Source organism: Geospiza fortis, unplaced genomic scaffold (genome assembly GCF_000277835.1).
Source record: "Geospiza fortis unplaced genomic scaffold, GeoFor_1.0 scaffold23, whole genome shotgun sequence".
In the NCBI taxonomy this organism is placed as follows: domain Eukaryota; kingdom Metazoa; phylum Chordata; class Aves; order Passeriformes; family Thraupidae; genus Geospiza; species Geospiza fortis.
In genome coordinates, this window is record NW_005054303.1 from 5,777,040 (window position 1) to 5,791,722 (window position 14,683).

Consider the following 14,683-nt stretch of genomic DNA (forward strand, 5'->3'; position numbering starts at 1 on the left):
CCAGCTGCAGAGCGCTTCAGTTTCTGTCTTTTTTTAAACTAAAATGGAGGCTGGTTTCTTGCCTTAAGGAATACAGTGCCGTGCCTGCTGGAGCCTAGATGTTGACATGTAATAGAGCTGGCAGCAGGATGGTGGTTGACGCAGCCAATTCCAATGGGCCGTTCCAGCCCGTGGCCCTTTTGCATATTAGAGGTGAGTTATTGTGCGTGCGAGAGTGAATCGCGACCCTCTGACGAGCGAATAAATGGCTATTGTAGAGCTCGGAGAAGGGGAGCAGGAAGTCCTTTGTAGCTCAGTCCCTCTCGGTCTGTTACAGCCGCGGTAAAACCGGCGGAGAGCAAAACCCATTTTCTATTAAATGTGTTCGGGGAAGATTTGAGAATTCATGGTGGCATTGCATACATAGTTAAAAGCAGGTTTTACAGCTTTCTGCCGTAACTCTCCCATCCCCCTTCCAAGCTGTGCTGATGTCAAAGGATGTGAAGTCACTACCCCAGAAAGGTACTGAGGGGGGCAGGGAAGAGCCAAGTTATCCCTATACCGTTTCTAGAGAATAAGGGCAAACCTTTGGTGTGCTTCAAAGCCTTTTTTTGTGTGAATTGTTCAGATAGAGCTGCCTTAAAGTGCACTGCAGCTTGTAAAAGAATTGGAAGTGTCAGAGAAGGAGGGGGGAAAGAGATGTGGCACTTACTATGAAAATATCCTTTATGTATTTAGAAGGCATTTCCTAGAAGAGATGCGGTTTGGCTTTAACAAGCAAGCCCTTGTGTGCCTGCCGTGTTGTGCAGTTCTGAATGTTCAGTTCTTCACAAAATATGTTCTTTTGGGTTTATAGAATTAGTGTGTTGCAAATTACATTTTACATAATTTGAACATACATGTTGGTATGACACTTCTGTACAATATCAAGTGTGTATCTCTTGTTCTGTATTTTTTATGTAGTAAAATTTTGCATTGTGTTTGTGGGGGGTTTGGGTGTGTTTTTTTATCTGGCTCTTAAGCAACCAGTCCTTTTTTTTAATATCTGCTGTAGGGTGTTTCTGGTTTAGAACTTTATGAAGGCAGAACATGTATTAGCTGGGATGAGCCCATCTTGAACAATGGTATTTATATGCAAGAAACATAGCTGATACCGTTCTTAATTACCTTTGCTTCTCAGCTTTCACCTGGCATAGGCTAGGTGTCAGTACTGGAAAGAAATTTTTTTAAATTAATATTCCATACACTGAAAAAATTTTGCTTTGGAAGTTTATAAACCCCAACTGTTCAAAAGTCTGTTCTTTTAAGTAGGAACATGGGTGTTCAAATATTTAAAAATCATTATTTCTCTTTACATTTTAAAAGAGCCATAACCTGCTCTGTCTGAAGTGGTGATGGATAAATTCTAGAAAACGAATTTTGATCTGGGGAGGAAATGCAGTAAAATTCCCTTGATTTCAAATAGGGACTATGCTCATTGTCAAGGGAATATAAATGGAAATGCCTGACCTGTGGACAAGCCTTTGCTTTTCATTCTGTACAAATCATCTTAATTTTCAGTTAGGTGCTGCCTTTTGGAAGGGGAAAAGCACAATCTTTTAAAGGGTCAAGTTAGGAAAACAAACGAAGGTTGGAATCAGAATGATGAAATATTGCAATGATTGTCCTTAATCCTTTGTCTCAATACGATAACAAGGTTCTTGTCATTGAAGTTCTTATCCTGCCTTTGCTCCAATGTAATACATAATTGTGGAAACCATGGATTTTAAGAAACTATTCTGAAATTTACTTTCCCAAGACCTACATTTTTGGTGCACTGAATAATACAGTAGTAAAGAAGAAGTTAAAGGGGTCTGTGGTTTAGGGTTTTTTTGGGTGGTATGGGTTTTTTCTGTTTGGTTGGTTACAGTTTCTCAGTGGATTATGAGAGTAGAGTTTCTTGTGAGCAGTTAAAGAATTACTGGGAGATTGATTGTTTTTCATTTTTCGGGTGGCAGGAAATAAAATGGGTTTCTGGTATTATAGCCCAGAGGAGTTTCTTGGCACTGGGAGAGCAAAGCATCTCTTTCATACACCCTGAAGTGTGCAGAAGTTCCTTTGGGTTTTTCATCTGTACCTCAGAAGTTCCTTTGGGTTTTTTATGTGTACCTCATGTCACCAGCTGCACTGATGGTACCAGTGCTGATGCTTCCAAAATGAAGCCTGTCAGAGCAATACATACAAAATTAATGGCAGTAAAAATTAGCTGGTAATTCTGAAGACTAATGACACTTTATTACTGTTTGTTCCAATGCATGCTGCTTTTACAGTTGTCCTTTTTCATCATCTGTTTTAATATAAGATTAAATTTCTAGTAGAAGTGTTCCTCTTGGCAACTGTAAGAGCTAAAACCTCAAGGTCAAGGACAGGGGGTAGGGGTGCCCCTTGGGTGTTTCTCATAGATATTGTTTGTTGAAATAGAAAAAATTTTCTTAAGCAACAGTTCCATAAAATTTTCTAAATTTTGAGATGATGTAGGTACCATATTTGAACTCAATCTTACTTCTAAAAAATATGTGAAGCCTTGTGGGCTATACTGTTAGTACTTCATTGAGAATAAAAATTGCAATCTTACTTATAAAGTTAATTCCAAAGTACTTTCTGTACCTGGATCATATGAAATACGTAACATTTGCAGAATAAAAAGGAAATTTTTAGCAAGCAACAATGTCATGCCAGACATTGTTTGTCCTGTGCATCCTGAACTGTAAGGAGCTCTGTTGTCTGGGTTGCTTACAGCTTTACCTAAGCAACACAGTTGGAAAAAGATGCAAGTGATTTTTAAAAATTATGTTAAAGTCTTGTGAATAGAAAATATCAGAATTTTACTGACTGCCATTGCTGACACCATTACCTCCAACATCACCAAAAGAAGGAGCAGTGGGTACTTGTAGGGTAGGAGGTGTCATGGCCACAAATACCCCATCCTCCAGCAGTTCATCTGGCTGCCTGTACTCAAGTTCATCTTGGGTATGGTGCAGCCACGTAACCCTGAGTCAGACTGCTGTGGAAAGAACTATGAGTGTGTTGGGGTTCCCCTTTGATTCGGGAGCTGTCTTTAGGCTCAGGCCTGTGGCCTTGGTTGTTGCCTCAGCTGGGTTGCAGCTGTGTGGTTGTCCTGTCATGTGCCTCGCTGATCTGGATCCCGGTGTGTTGACTTCCCAGGTTGGTGTCCCTCTGCACTGAGCATTTGTTCAGCAGCCACAGGACTATCAGCTGAGCCTGCTCAGTGTCAGAATAGCTGCTCTCTTTTCTTCATTCAGGTACTGCAAGACTATGCCCTTTGTCACAACTGTAGGCTGTTGGCAGTTGTTCAAAAGCAGCGTGTAGAAATCAGAAATGCAGGTGACTTTTGACCCACTGGTGGAAAATAACAAGCACCAAAAGAGCCTAATCCACGCTAAATGCAAGTGGTGTGGCATCATTGCTGTATGTTATCTGCTTGTGCTGAAAACATTGGCTCAGTGAGAGTGATTGGCCTGCTGGGGTAGCGAGTCTTTAGTCAGCAACAAGCTCTCCTGGGGATCTGAGCTATGCTGCTGCTGCATTGGTCTTTCTAGAGTACAAAGGTAGCTGAGCATTATGCCCTTGAGTTGATTGTCACTTCTTGCCATCATCAACTGAAAACTTAGTTGTATTGGAATGTTTTAAGGCTTCTAGGAAAATTACGGTTTCAGTTTAAGCAGCTGTTACAGCCATGGAATAACTGCTGTGGTTTGTGATCTTGGATGGAGGCTTGACCTTGTGAAACAAATGCAGCTGAAGGAACTCATCATGGGATATCTGCATGGAGAGCTCCTTCAGGATCTTTGTGCGTTGACAGGCCACTTGCAATCAAGGTGACATTAAGACAGCACAGAGGGTTATTAGGTATCATGAATTTAGCATTTTTACAGCAAGGAGGGAAGCAGATCTGGATGGTGTTTTCAGGATGCATCCTTCCATATGGAGCCCTTCAGGCAGCCAAAGGCCCAGGGTGATGGAAGTGAATTCAGGGCCCTGACAGGGTGAGCCACAAAACAAGGTGAGGCCTGGGGAACGGAAACATTTTGATTTCCATCTCAGCACTTCAGTCAGAGAAAGCAGCTGTAAAAGCTGCATGGATTAGGACAAACAGTAAATGTTTGCCACTAGACTTCAGAGCTACCAGTTCATATTTACTGTTGAGTGTTCAAAACCATAACTGTAGTACAGCGTGCAGTAACAGGTAGAAAATAATAGTAATTGATTCTGTAGGCAGAATATGAATCCTCAGGGGGAAGGAGATGTTTTTCATTAGGAAAATGTGTTGATACCAGTGTTTATGACAAAAATCCCTTAATATTGTTTTGTCAGAGGATGAAGTAGCCCAGATGCCAATGTCTCCATGAACTCAAGACATATTTTGAACAAAATGCATATAAAACTCTGTTCTGATCTGCAGTGGCAGAATTAGAATGTAAAGGTTACTTTAATGGCTTGGTTGCTGACTGGCTGGAACTGGTAATGTCTGTTCATGCTTTTCAAAAGTTATTTTCAGGATGTCTTGCAAGACATACTGAAAATTGTGTGGGAAGAAAGGTGAGAACACCCTGATACTATGTTAACTCAAACTGATGCTTCCTCTAGGCCATAACATGTTTCACTATCTCATTGTCCATCCTTCTCCTTTGCCTTCCAGAGCAGCAAATGTTTTTTGACAGATTTGACTTGGCATTATTTAAGTTACTTTAGATTTTGTGGAAGATGCTTTGACTTTTTTCAAAGATGATTTATGTTAACTTTGTCATTTTTTCTGTGTGCTGCTTGTTCATCTTGTGTGAGGGATCATGGAAGGTATTTCAGATTCCACCTTTACGTAGTGTTCTTCAGGGCAAAAAATGTCAGTGGTAGTGTTTCTGTGATGTTAATATCCGAGTATTTGGATAGAAATTTGCGTGTTCCTCAAAGGTGGTGAAAGATCTTTGTTTAGTTGGGCAATTTATATCTTAAAGGAGAAAAGCTTGGCACTTTCATTTTAGAAAGAATCCATCATGTGTTTGTCTTGAAAAATAATTGACCTGAAAATACTTCTGTGTAACCACAGTTGCTAAAAACTGTTGCTAGACTGTTGCTTTGCAGGAATTGTGTCTGAGCTAAAAGAAGAATAAAAAAATTATCCATTCTGTAATTAAAAGGGAAGCAGAGCCCAAAGCTCTCGCTTCAGAAGTAGTGCAGACCAAACTCAGCACACAGAACAGCAACCATTTACCTCATGATGTACAAAGGAGGCTGAAAGAACTGGATTTGTTTGGCCTAAAAGAAAGAAGGTTAAGGGGAGATTTGATCCTTGACTAACTGATGGGAGGGTGTAGAGCACAGAGCCATGCTCTTCTCAGAGATCCACAGTGGGTGAATGAGAAGTAACCAATATGACTCGGCAAACTCTGGAGATTGCAATTGTACGCAAGGCGAAAATATTTTCACCATAAAAATGGTTAAAAGCTGGAACAAGATTCCAGAAGGGGCTGTGAAATCTCTGTAATTGGAAATACTTTGACTGGAGAGCAGCTGGGTTTATGCAGTGGGGATTAGAGTAGCAGAAATTACTGTCCCTTGTGGTGAAAATTATTCTATGATTCTGTCATTCTTTGGTTCTTGTGGGACCTAAAAATTATTGACCTTGCTGTAGCGTAAAAATATTACAATATTAATTTAAACATCTTTTTTTTTCAAGATCAAAGAACAATATTCTTACTGTAAACTCTCTTTATGCCCCTTCTTTTCTTTTTAGTTACTAAGGCAAACATTTTAATACTTGGTGCTAGCATGCCTATTAGTAGTACTTTTACTTCTGTTAACTCGCAGTTTTTGGTGTTAATAGTGTTTTAAATTATTCTTATCATGTTTTAGCAAACTGTTAAAGATGGATGACTGGAACTGCATGCGGTATTAAAAACACTGGCATGCTAAAAGAATGTTTTATTCATTTCTAAATCTTCAGTTAGAAGCTCAGCAGCAGTCCATACCTTCTGATAAGATAGAATTAATAAATGTACACAGACAGCTATTTCACCCACATTTCTTTACATTTATCAGCTTTTGGAAAGCTCTACTAGGTTGAATTAACTTCCTCAGTACTGTGAGATTTTTCTCTAGCCTTTTTTGACAAGTTTGAATTGACAATGAGCACAGCTTTTAACAAACTGTGTGACCTTGCTATTCATCTGCTGTGGTGTTTATGAAAATGTTGAACAGTGTCATTTCTAACACATCCTTACAACGTTTGTAGTAATCTTCCTGCATTATAACAACATTATGTTAAAAATACAAAAATCCCAGGATAATTGTCACTTACCAAATTTCTGATACTTTCCAAGAACTTGATGCATTTCAAGCATAATTTCCTTTACATGTGCTGAGTTTGCCTTTTGGGGGATAATAATATTTTATTATACTCTGAAACTAGCCTATTCCAATTATAAAAGCATGCCAAAAAATCTCAAAGTCACATTTCATGATACTGGTTTTTTTCTCTTAGTATATTCTGCAGCAGAAAATGAATCTGGTTTATTCCTTCTGTATTTTCTGTGTAACTATAATCTACACCTTTGAATGCATTTTGCACCATCCACCTAAGCAGGTATTTTAAGGATGGTGAACTTACTCAGTCTGAGCACATATGTTTATTTAAATCTTAATTTTCTTTAATTCTTTAGCACATTTAAATTCAGTCAGTATTTAAGGTACAGTCACTCCTTGTTGTAAGAAGTGAGCAAAGTCTTCCTGGGAGGAAAGGTGTATAGAGGAGACATCTTCATTTTCTTTTGAGATGCTTCCATGGTAGTGATGAACTGTGTTACGTCTCTGAGTGAATTTAAATTTTAAAATGGAAGACTTGTTTGTACCTTTGTGGAAATATTTCCATGCAAAAGACCATCAAAACTTTTTTTAGTCCTTCCCATCCAATAAATGGAATTTCCCATGGTCAGCAGGCACCTTCTGTCCTGCTTGTGGGTCGTAGTTGTTGTTGGGTTTTGATCTAATGGATGAACCTCAGTTGAGATTTAAAGGAGATGAAAATGCTTGTTCTTCCCTTTTCTCCCCCATTAGCCAGTTATAATTTGGTAACTTGAAAGGGTGAGAACAGGTATCAACCCTGTGTTTGGGCTGTTACGTTCCTGCCAAGCCACCTGGACTCCATAGGTACATGGCCTGACTCCTGGAGCTCATAGTCATCCATCTTGCCAAAAGTTTCCAACTTTTCCTAGAAAATTCTGAGCCTGCTGCTCTTTAATATTGCTTAATGACTTGTACACTTAATTGTTAGCTTTGAAACCCATCCACTGTTCCTTTCTAAAAGTGTTGCCTCAAAAAATAGAACCAAGACCATCTTCCTCAAGGACAAGCAGCAGTTCTGTTCTTAATGAACCTAGACCTCTTGTATATATCAAATTATGAAAACTTTCATATGTTAGCATTAGATAATCACCTGAATTATCAAAGGACTGATACTGGTACAAATGGCTCTGTTGTTGTATTACTTCTTGTACTGTTTTGCTAGATCTTTTGGAAGGACTTTCAGGCATTGCTAGACATAGACCAATGGTTTTTTAATGTATCTACCAAAGAAACTCAGGCAGAGTGGTTTTAATATTTGACCAAAAGCAGGTTTAAAGGAGGTTATTTAATTATTATTCCTGCTACCTTTAGCATGGTGACATGCTTATTAGCTCTCCACTTACCATACAGCACTTTCTATCAGAGAGTGTATTTTACCTTGCTACTGCCTTTACTCTTTTTTCTCTGTCACTCCTCCTTTCTTGACTTTTTTTGGGTTGTTTTTACCTTCATATAGACCCCTTGCCAATATGAAGAGTGTATGTACGGGTTCTTCTGCTGGAAACAGTGAGGATGTTAATTGTTCACACTGCATGTGAAATATCTGAGGGCATGACTGTAAAATGTCTCTAGAGGGGACTTTTTGTTGAGCTAAAAATACCATGAAATTGTAGGAAGGTAGTCAGCTGGAATTTTTACATTACTTTTACTGACTCATGGAATAATGTGCATGCCCTTTCAAGGAAGCAAAAATGGATGCCCTCAAATTTTTATCCATACTGTTTTGTGATGGTTGCTCCAAAATACATTTTAAGGTAAGAATTAAGTATCATCTGTTTCTGTGGAAAATTTTTATTTCCACTTCTGTTTGAAGCTTCTAATAAATAATTGAGACTTCTGTATAATTAATTCCATGTGCTATCAAATAATTAGCTACTGAAACTGCACTGTAAACCACACAGATTAAGGGAGTACCAGCAATATTTAATAAATACAGGGTTATTTGCATCATATGTAGACAAGATGTTCATCTGGGGGGAGGTGGCTTTTGTGCTCTAACCTTTGCGCTGGGGGTGGACACCTCATACAGGTAAAGTAGAGTCTCTGCAGCCTCACAGAGCTGCCCTCTGTGTGCACCACCCTGTCTAAAGTGATAAAACTGAGATAAATGGCACTTGGAGTGCACAATGTTTTAAAGCCACATCTGCGCATCCCTTAATCAATTCCACATAATGCGCATACAAATCATGTCATACCATTTCTGCTATAACCAATTGCCAATGCAGTTTTCTTTAATAAAAGTATAGTTAAACTTAGGGGTGGGATCTGACTCTGCATTGTTATCAGTAGTAGAAGTGACAGTTTTGTGTCAATTTTCATAATTGCTCTTGTTATTGATAACGATCTGAATTTCATGAAGAAAAAATTATACATGAAGTTTAAAATTTAAAAACTAATTTTAAAATTGTTCATTTGGGACTTTTCTGATTATAGAAGCCTACCAATTTGAAGCACTTCTTAATTTTAAAGATTTTTATGGAAGGTTTTTAGTTTGCATTTTGGATTAAATCTACCAACTGTGTGGCTTCACACAGCCTCTAGAACCAAATTATGTTACTACTTTTATATTTAAAGTGAATGTATAACAATGTCCGTGATGTTTCAAAGGTGTCCTGTGTTCATTCAAGTCATACTGGAAAGAAAACTTGAACAAAATTATCAAGGCCAACAAAAAGTCAATGTGATGTCTGTTCTTTGGGTGTAATAAGTTTTTTTTTCAAAAAAATTTTCCAGACAAACTAGTTGTAACAATGGATCTTTTCTTCCAACCTATTCCCATAATATTTTTATACTTTTTGCTCCTGTTACATCTAATCTGTATAAAGTGCCTTAAAATCCAAAAATTGATCCACAGAGGTTTTTTGAGGACTGTCTTAAAGTTGTTTGCATGCAATAAAAACTGATTTGTTCTTGTCCCAGTACAATTAAGATTTTTATGGCTTTTGAATCAGAATATTACACATCCTCACAGAAGCAAAATTTTCAGCATACATTTCACTGCATAACTTTTCTTATTTCATGTCATTGGAAACTCAGTAATCATTAATGTATCTTGCAGAACAAAGCATTTCAAATCTTGTAGTTAAATGGAAGAAATTAGAACAAGTTGCTTTCATTGCACATTAAGTCTTCTGTTAAAAAGGGGAAATGTAAGTAGAATAATGAATATTTTGAAAAATGTGCTGGGAGTAAAATGTCTTAATGTGTCCAGGACTTCTGGACATGTAGTAGGGAGTCAGTCTTGGATTCAGAGCTAATACAGACAATCAACTTGTTTGTGCCCTGTAAATTTGCAGATTTCTTGGAGGCTCCAATTTAAATGTATTCCATACTGCAGTTCACTCTTTCTCCTGTGTGAAAGGGGTGGAAATTATCAGCAGAATGTCAGCTTTTCTGGCAGCTAAGCAATAGGGACACTTTTGCTAATAGGTAGATTTTCAGTTCTTGCTAGAATTCCTTTGTGGGACTGGAGATTAGTATGACCTGAGACTGAAGACATCTGTTGAAGCAAATGTGTATGTTTTCATACAAATGTGATGTGAGGAAAATAATGTTGGATTATGCAGGATTATTACATAATTTTTGGGTTAAATGGGAAATCATTATGCACTTAACTCCTGACAAACATGCAGGTATATTGTCTATTCAGTCTTCTTAGATGTTGAAAGCATGTATTTTTAAATGGGCATAGTTGACTTTCTACTTTGTTTGAGTCAAAATTTTCATTGTTAGAAAGGCAATTTTTATTTCCTAACAGAGAACTGCTCATAATTGCTCTTAGCATTTGACATGGCCAGCATTGACTGCTAAGCAATTTACTGACCTAGTTCTAAATATATTTCTTTATTTTCTTACCAAATCATTGTTTGTGTGCTGCTTCCTTGTGATTGAGGAAAACTATGCACTGAATTGGTGGTTTTTTTCCCAGTGGATACAAAAAATCAAACACAAACAAAAAAATCCCAAACAATCAAACAAGAAAAAACCCAAACTGACCAAACAAAAACTCTTACCCACCTACCCCCCCCCTCCAAAAAAAACCCTTCAAATACATACAAAAAACACCCTGTACCAGAGATAGGCTTGCTCTCTACTGAAGTCTATTAAGAAATTGCTCTCAAGAAAACCACAAAAGCCCTGTTGATTTCTGGTGAAAACACTTTTGCATATCTTGTAGTGATGTGTGACAATTTGAGGTGATTTAGACGTTGATCAGCCATTCAGGACCTTAGTTTGCATCTCAGGCTCTGTGTGACCTGTGCTGTTTAAGCTCTTTCTATGAAAAAACACTTACCCTTCCTATTTCTAATTTTAAATAGAGTGGAGAATTTAGAAAACTAAACCAGGGTTGTCCTCAAGGAAGGTTTATGGAAGTTTTTGTTAATTTCAAAATAAATGTTTGCTTCAGACAAGCAAGGATGTGCTTATAACTTTAACCAGAGTTCCTGCATGGGGACTGGGTATTTGCTTTAGGTTGCATTGGAGTGTGAAACACATCAGGTTTGATCACAGAAAATCTGGGGGGGCTTTCCTTCCTGCTTTGTAATCTATTGTGTAATCTATTTCTAAGCCTACACAAACCCCAGCTTGTGATATTTGTTAATGATTATTCTAAGTGTCATCGTTAAATTCACCAATTTTGGCATCTAGCAGAAAGTAAGCAGCAGCCCCCAGGTTTAGCAAATGTACAGGGAGTGAGGAGAGGGGGAGGCAGTCTGACAGGCTCTGGAGAAGGAACTGAGTTATTTTACATTTTGGCAATTGAGTGTTCTTTGAATTGTATTTATCACGGATGTGTGACAGGTACTATTGACTGACAAATTACTCAGAGCAGTATCTGACTAAAATTAGGGGTTGGTGTGTGGAGTTTGGGTGTGTTTAAGGAAACTGTGCATTTGCTTACAGCAGATGGGTAGGCTTGATTACCTGATACTTACTTGATCCAAGTGTCCAGAGTGGCAGGGTTTATTCAGGTTTATGTGTTTCTTCGGTTTACTTAATGCACATTTTCTTCTGACTTACACCACACACTTCAGTTATGTTACAGAATATAGCTGAGGTCTGGTCTCACAACAGTAGTGCTTCATTTTCTCAGACGGACTGTTACGTATATTTTAAAACTATTTTAAAGTTTTCAAGCACATTTGAAGATGTTGGGTAACTTGAGAGTGAATTCAAGTACACTCTAGTGGCTATGAAATTGAGGGATTTTCTTTTAGTGTTTTGTGTTTAAAAGTGAGATTTGCTGTCATATTAACTGTATGTGTGCCAAAAAGCTTTACTGAGAGTTCTTTGTTTGGTTTGTCTCCTTCCCTGTTAAGACACTTTTTTCTTCCTTTGTCTGTTTGATTATCCTCCTTGCCATTTTTCTCCCTAATTTTCAGGTAGAATTTCCATTTCATTAGCTCAAGCCCATTTCGGCTTGTTTCACATGTCATTTCTGTATAAGCATTCCTGTTTTCCTCTTTATGCTACATTGCCTTTGAAATATTTATGCTGTTGTTGCTTTTACTTTTCACTTTCTGTTTTTAAATGTTTTAATATAGTGTAAAACTCCTTATTTCTCTTAACCATGTTATAAATATCCTCTTGAGGTTTTTAAAAATTTCACATAGCTTCTAATAACACAATTGACTTCTGATGAAACTCTGTAAAGCAAGAGCTTGGTTCAGAGTGGCATTGGTCTGCTTTGGAAAAATCGTTAGATAATATGGTGTGCATATTATTCACTGTTGATTCACCCTTATCATCATCAGACTTATGATTTACACCTAGAAGAAAGTTACTGGCAGTAATTTCAGTGCCTCGGGTTGTTTAGTATGTAAAAATTATGCCAAATAGTTTAAAATGACAGCAGACCTTTTTTCCTATTTCGTTATTAATCAGTCCTTAAAATCTCCCATCTTAAGTCTTTGACAGTTAAATGTCATTACTTAGTTCCTCTATCCTCAAAACCATGGTGCAATCTCTGTTAGGAGGTAGCTGCCACCAGTGCTGGATTCCCCAGTGACTGGAGATTTCAGAGGGGATTAGTGTTGTAAAGCACCTGCTTTGAGCTTCATGCTGGGACTGACAAAACATGTGCTTCCCATTCCTTTCAGGCTCCTTTAAACCATAGGATTCTTGAGGTGTTGTCCTTTTTTTTTTTTCCTCTTTCTTTTCAGTTGCTGTTTAATTAGTCTGGTAATAGCTTATTTGATTCTAACAGCCTTTTTTTTTCATTACATAAAAAATATTACTTTAAAGCCTTATAATCAAATGAAAAGCTGCTCTTGAATGAAAATTCAGCCAAGAGATTTGTTTATGTAGAAACCAAAAATCTTAAATGCTATGTACCTTAATGAATTCCAACGTGTTGCTCTTGCCTTCCCCTCCCCTGCACTTCTGTATCATAAAATCATACCATAAAATGCTTTAGATTGGAAGGGACCTTAGAGAACTTCCAGTTCCAGCCCCCCTGCCATGGGTTTGGACACCTTCCACCAGACTGGGTTGCTCAGACCCCCATCTGACCTGCCCTTGAACACTTCCAGGGATGGACATTCTCAGCTCAACCTGTTCCAGTGTCTCACCACCCTCTCAGTAAATTTCTTTCTAATGTTAACGACACCAAACCTGTCCTCTGTCAGTTTAAAGCCGTTACCTCTTGTCCTATCACTCCATTCCCTTGTAAAAAGTCTCTGTCCAGCTCCCTTGTAGCCCCTTTACATACTGGAAGGTGCTATAAACTCTCCCCAGACTACTCTTATGTGCAGAAGAGCCCCATTTCCCACAGTCTGTCTTCACAAATGAGGTGCTCCAGCCCTCTGAGCATCTTCATCATTTCTCTGGGCTCACTCCAGCAGGTCCCTGTCCTTCCTGTGTCAGGGACCCCAGAGCTGGACACATGATTAAGACTATTTTCATACACAAGCTGTCACAGGTGAAATAACTTTTTCATTGTAAGTGGAGTTACAGCTTCATCCAGGCTGCAGATTGGCATAGAAACAGTAAACAAAATGGAGTATCTGAGTGTCCAGAAATTGAACTACTTGAAAATTCAATAAAAGGCACTTGCTTTTGAAATTTAGGTAGAAGATGTGCCACATATTTATAATTTTAAGTATTGTTTTTAAACCTTTTTTTCTGTCAGTATTTAGGAAAGTAATTATATTTTGTGTGTCTATCGCATTTTGGGTGTCAGCTTTTCAGGTGAAAATGTGCAACAGTGGCAGATAGGAAGGGTGTAATTTCTTCAAATACAGGGAAGTGAAAGGCAAGGTTTTTTCCAGTTGCAAATTTCTGTTATCTGAAGAGCAGCCAAATGGTATTCTGGCAGCAGCTCAGTTCCTTGAATGCAGAAGAGTGGACATTGGCCTGTAATTGCAGCTAGGTCTCATTCCTATGTGTCTGGGGTAGCTGCACGGGTGCTGAACATCACAGGGCTGCCACAGGGCAGCTGATGCAGGTGAAGGACACAATTTGGAAGTTTTGGTTCACTGTCCAAGCACTGCCTGAGACTGGAAACTTCCCTTGTGCACCCACCTGCTCTTTTCAGCTCTCCTTCTAGCTGGCCTTGAACAAAACAGCTTTACTTTGATAATACCTGGTTGGAGTAGTTAAGTGTTTTCTTGTAATCCTTATGGAAGCTCTAAGTGCCTGTAAAATATTTTTAATTAGTGATCGAGAGTTGTTTGGGAGTCATGAGCTTATAGATGAGACAAAAGTCTGTCTGCTTTTCAGTGTCCTATTTCTGATGGGAAATGTCTGAAGTGTTTAAAAAAAAACAAAACAGGAATGTTTACAGGTCTCATACATGGTAGTTGGAGAAGGACCTTGAGCTTAGAGTTCAATTCTTTTAGATTAAGCCTGTATTCTTTATGACACTTTACAACACTGATGTGTACATCCCTTAATCTTCAATAGTGAGATAAAGAACAGAAATTAGTTCCTCTTCTGTGCCACTTAAAGTGTTTATATGTGGTGCTCTCTTGAGCTTAGTACTAGCACCCTGTTCTTCCATGAGTGTTCCTGTGGCTTTTTGGTAATTGTGGTCATTTTTCTTGTTTTAGGTATTTTTTTTGGCAAAGAAATGTTTCTGCAGGGTCAATAAATAAAACAATATAAACAGCAGTATCTTCTATGTATTTCTTAGTCCAGTGTATCCATACAACATCTTGCCTGCTTTGAGTTATCTGCTGCCAAACTCCCACTATTGGTTGCTAGTTACAGTGTAAAATGTATTGTGTATAATTTTAGTACTTTTTGGTATTCCTTGAGTTTATTTTTATATGCTGCTAGAAGAAGTAGCTTTAATTAAATTTGT

The 14,683-nt window shown here is 38.1% G+C and overlaps 1 protein-coding gene across 1 annotated transcript in view; it reads left to right on the forward strand.

Moving 5' to 3' along the window:
- The window catches only part of PPP2R5C (protein phosphatase 2 regulatory subunit B'gamma), a 42,402-nt gene continuing 27,719 nt past the window's right edge, over nucleotides 1-14,683 (forward strand). The window contains exon 1 of the mRNA XM_005417888.3: nucleotides 1-192. Within this exon, the coding sequence (XP_005417945.1) occupies nucleotides 99-192 (94 nt within the window). The 5' untranslated portion in view covers nucleotides 1-98. The remainder of the gene's footprint in view (nucleotides 193-14,683) is intronic.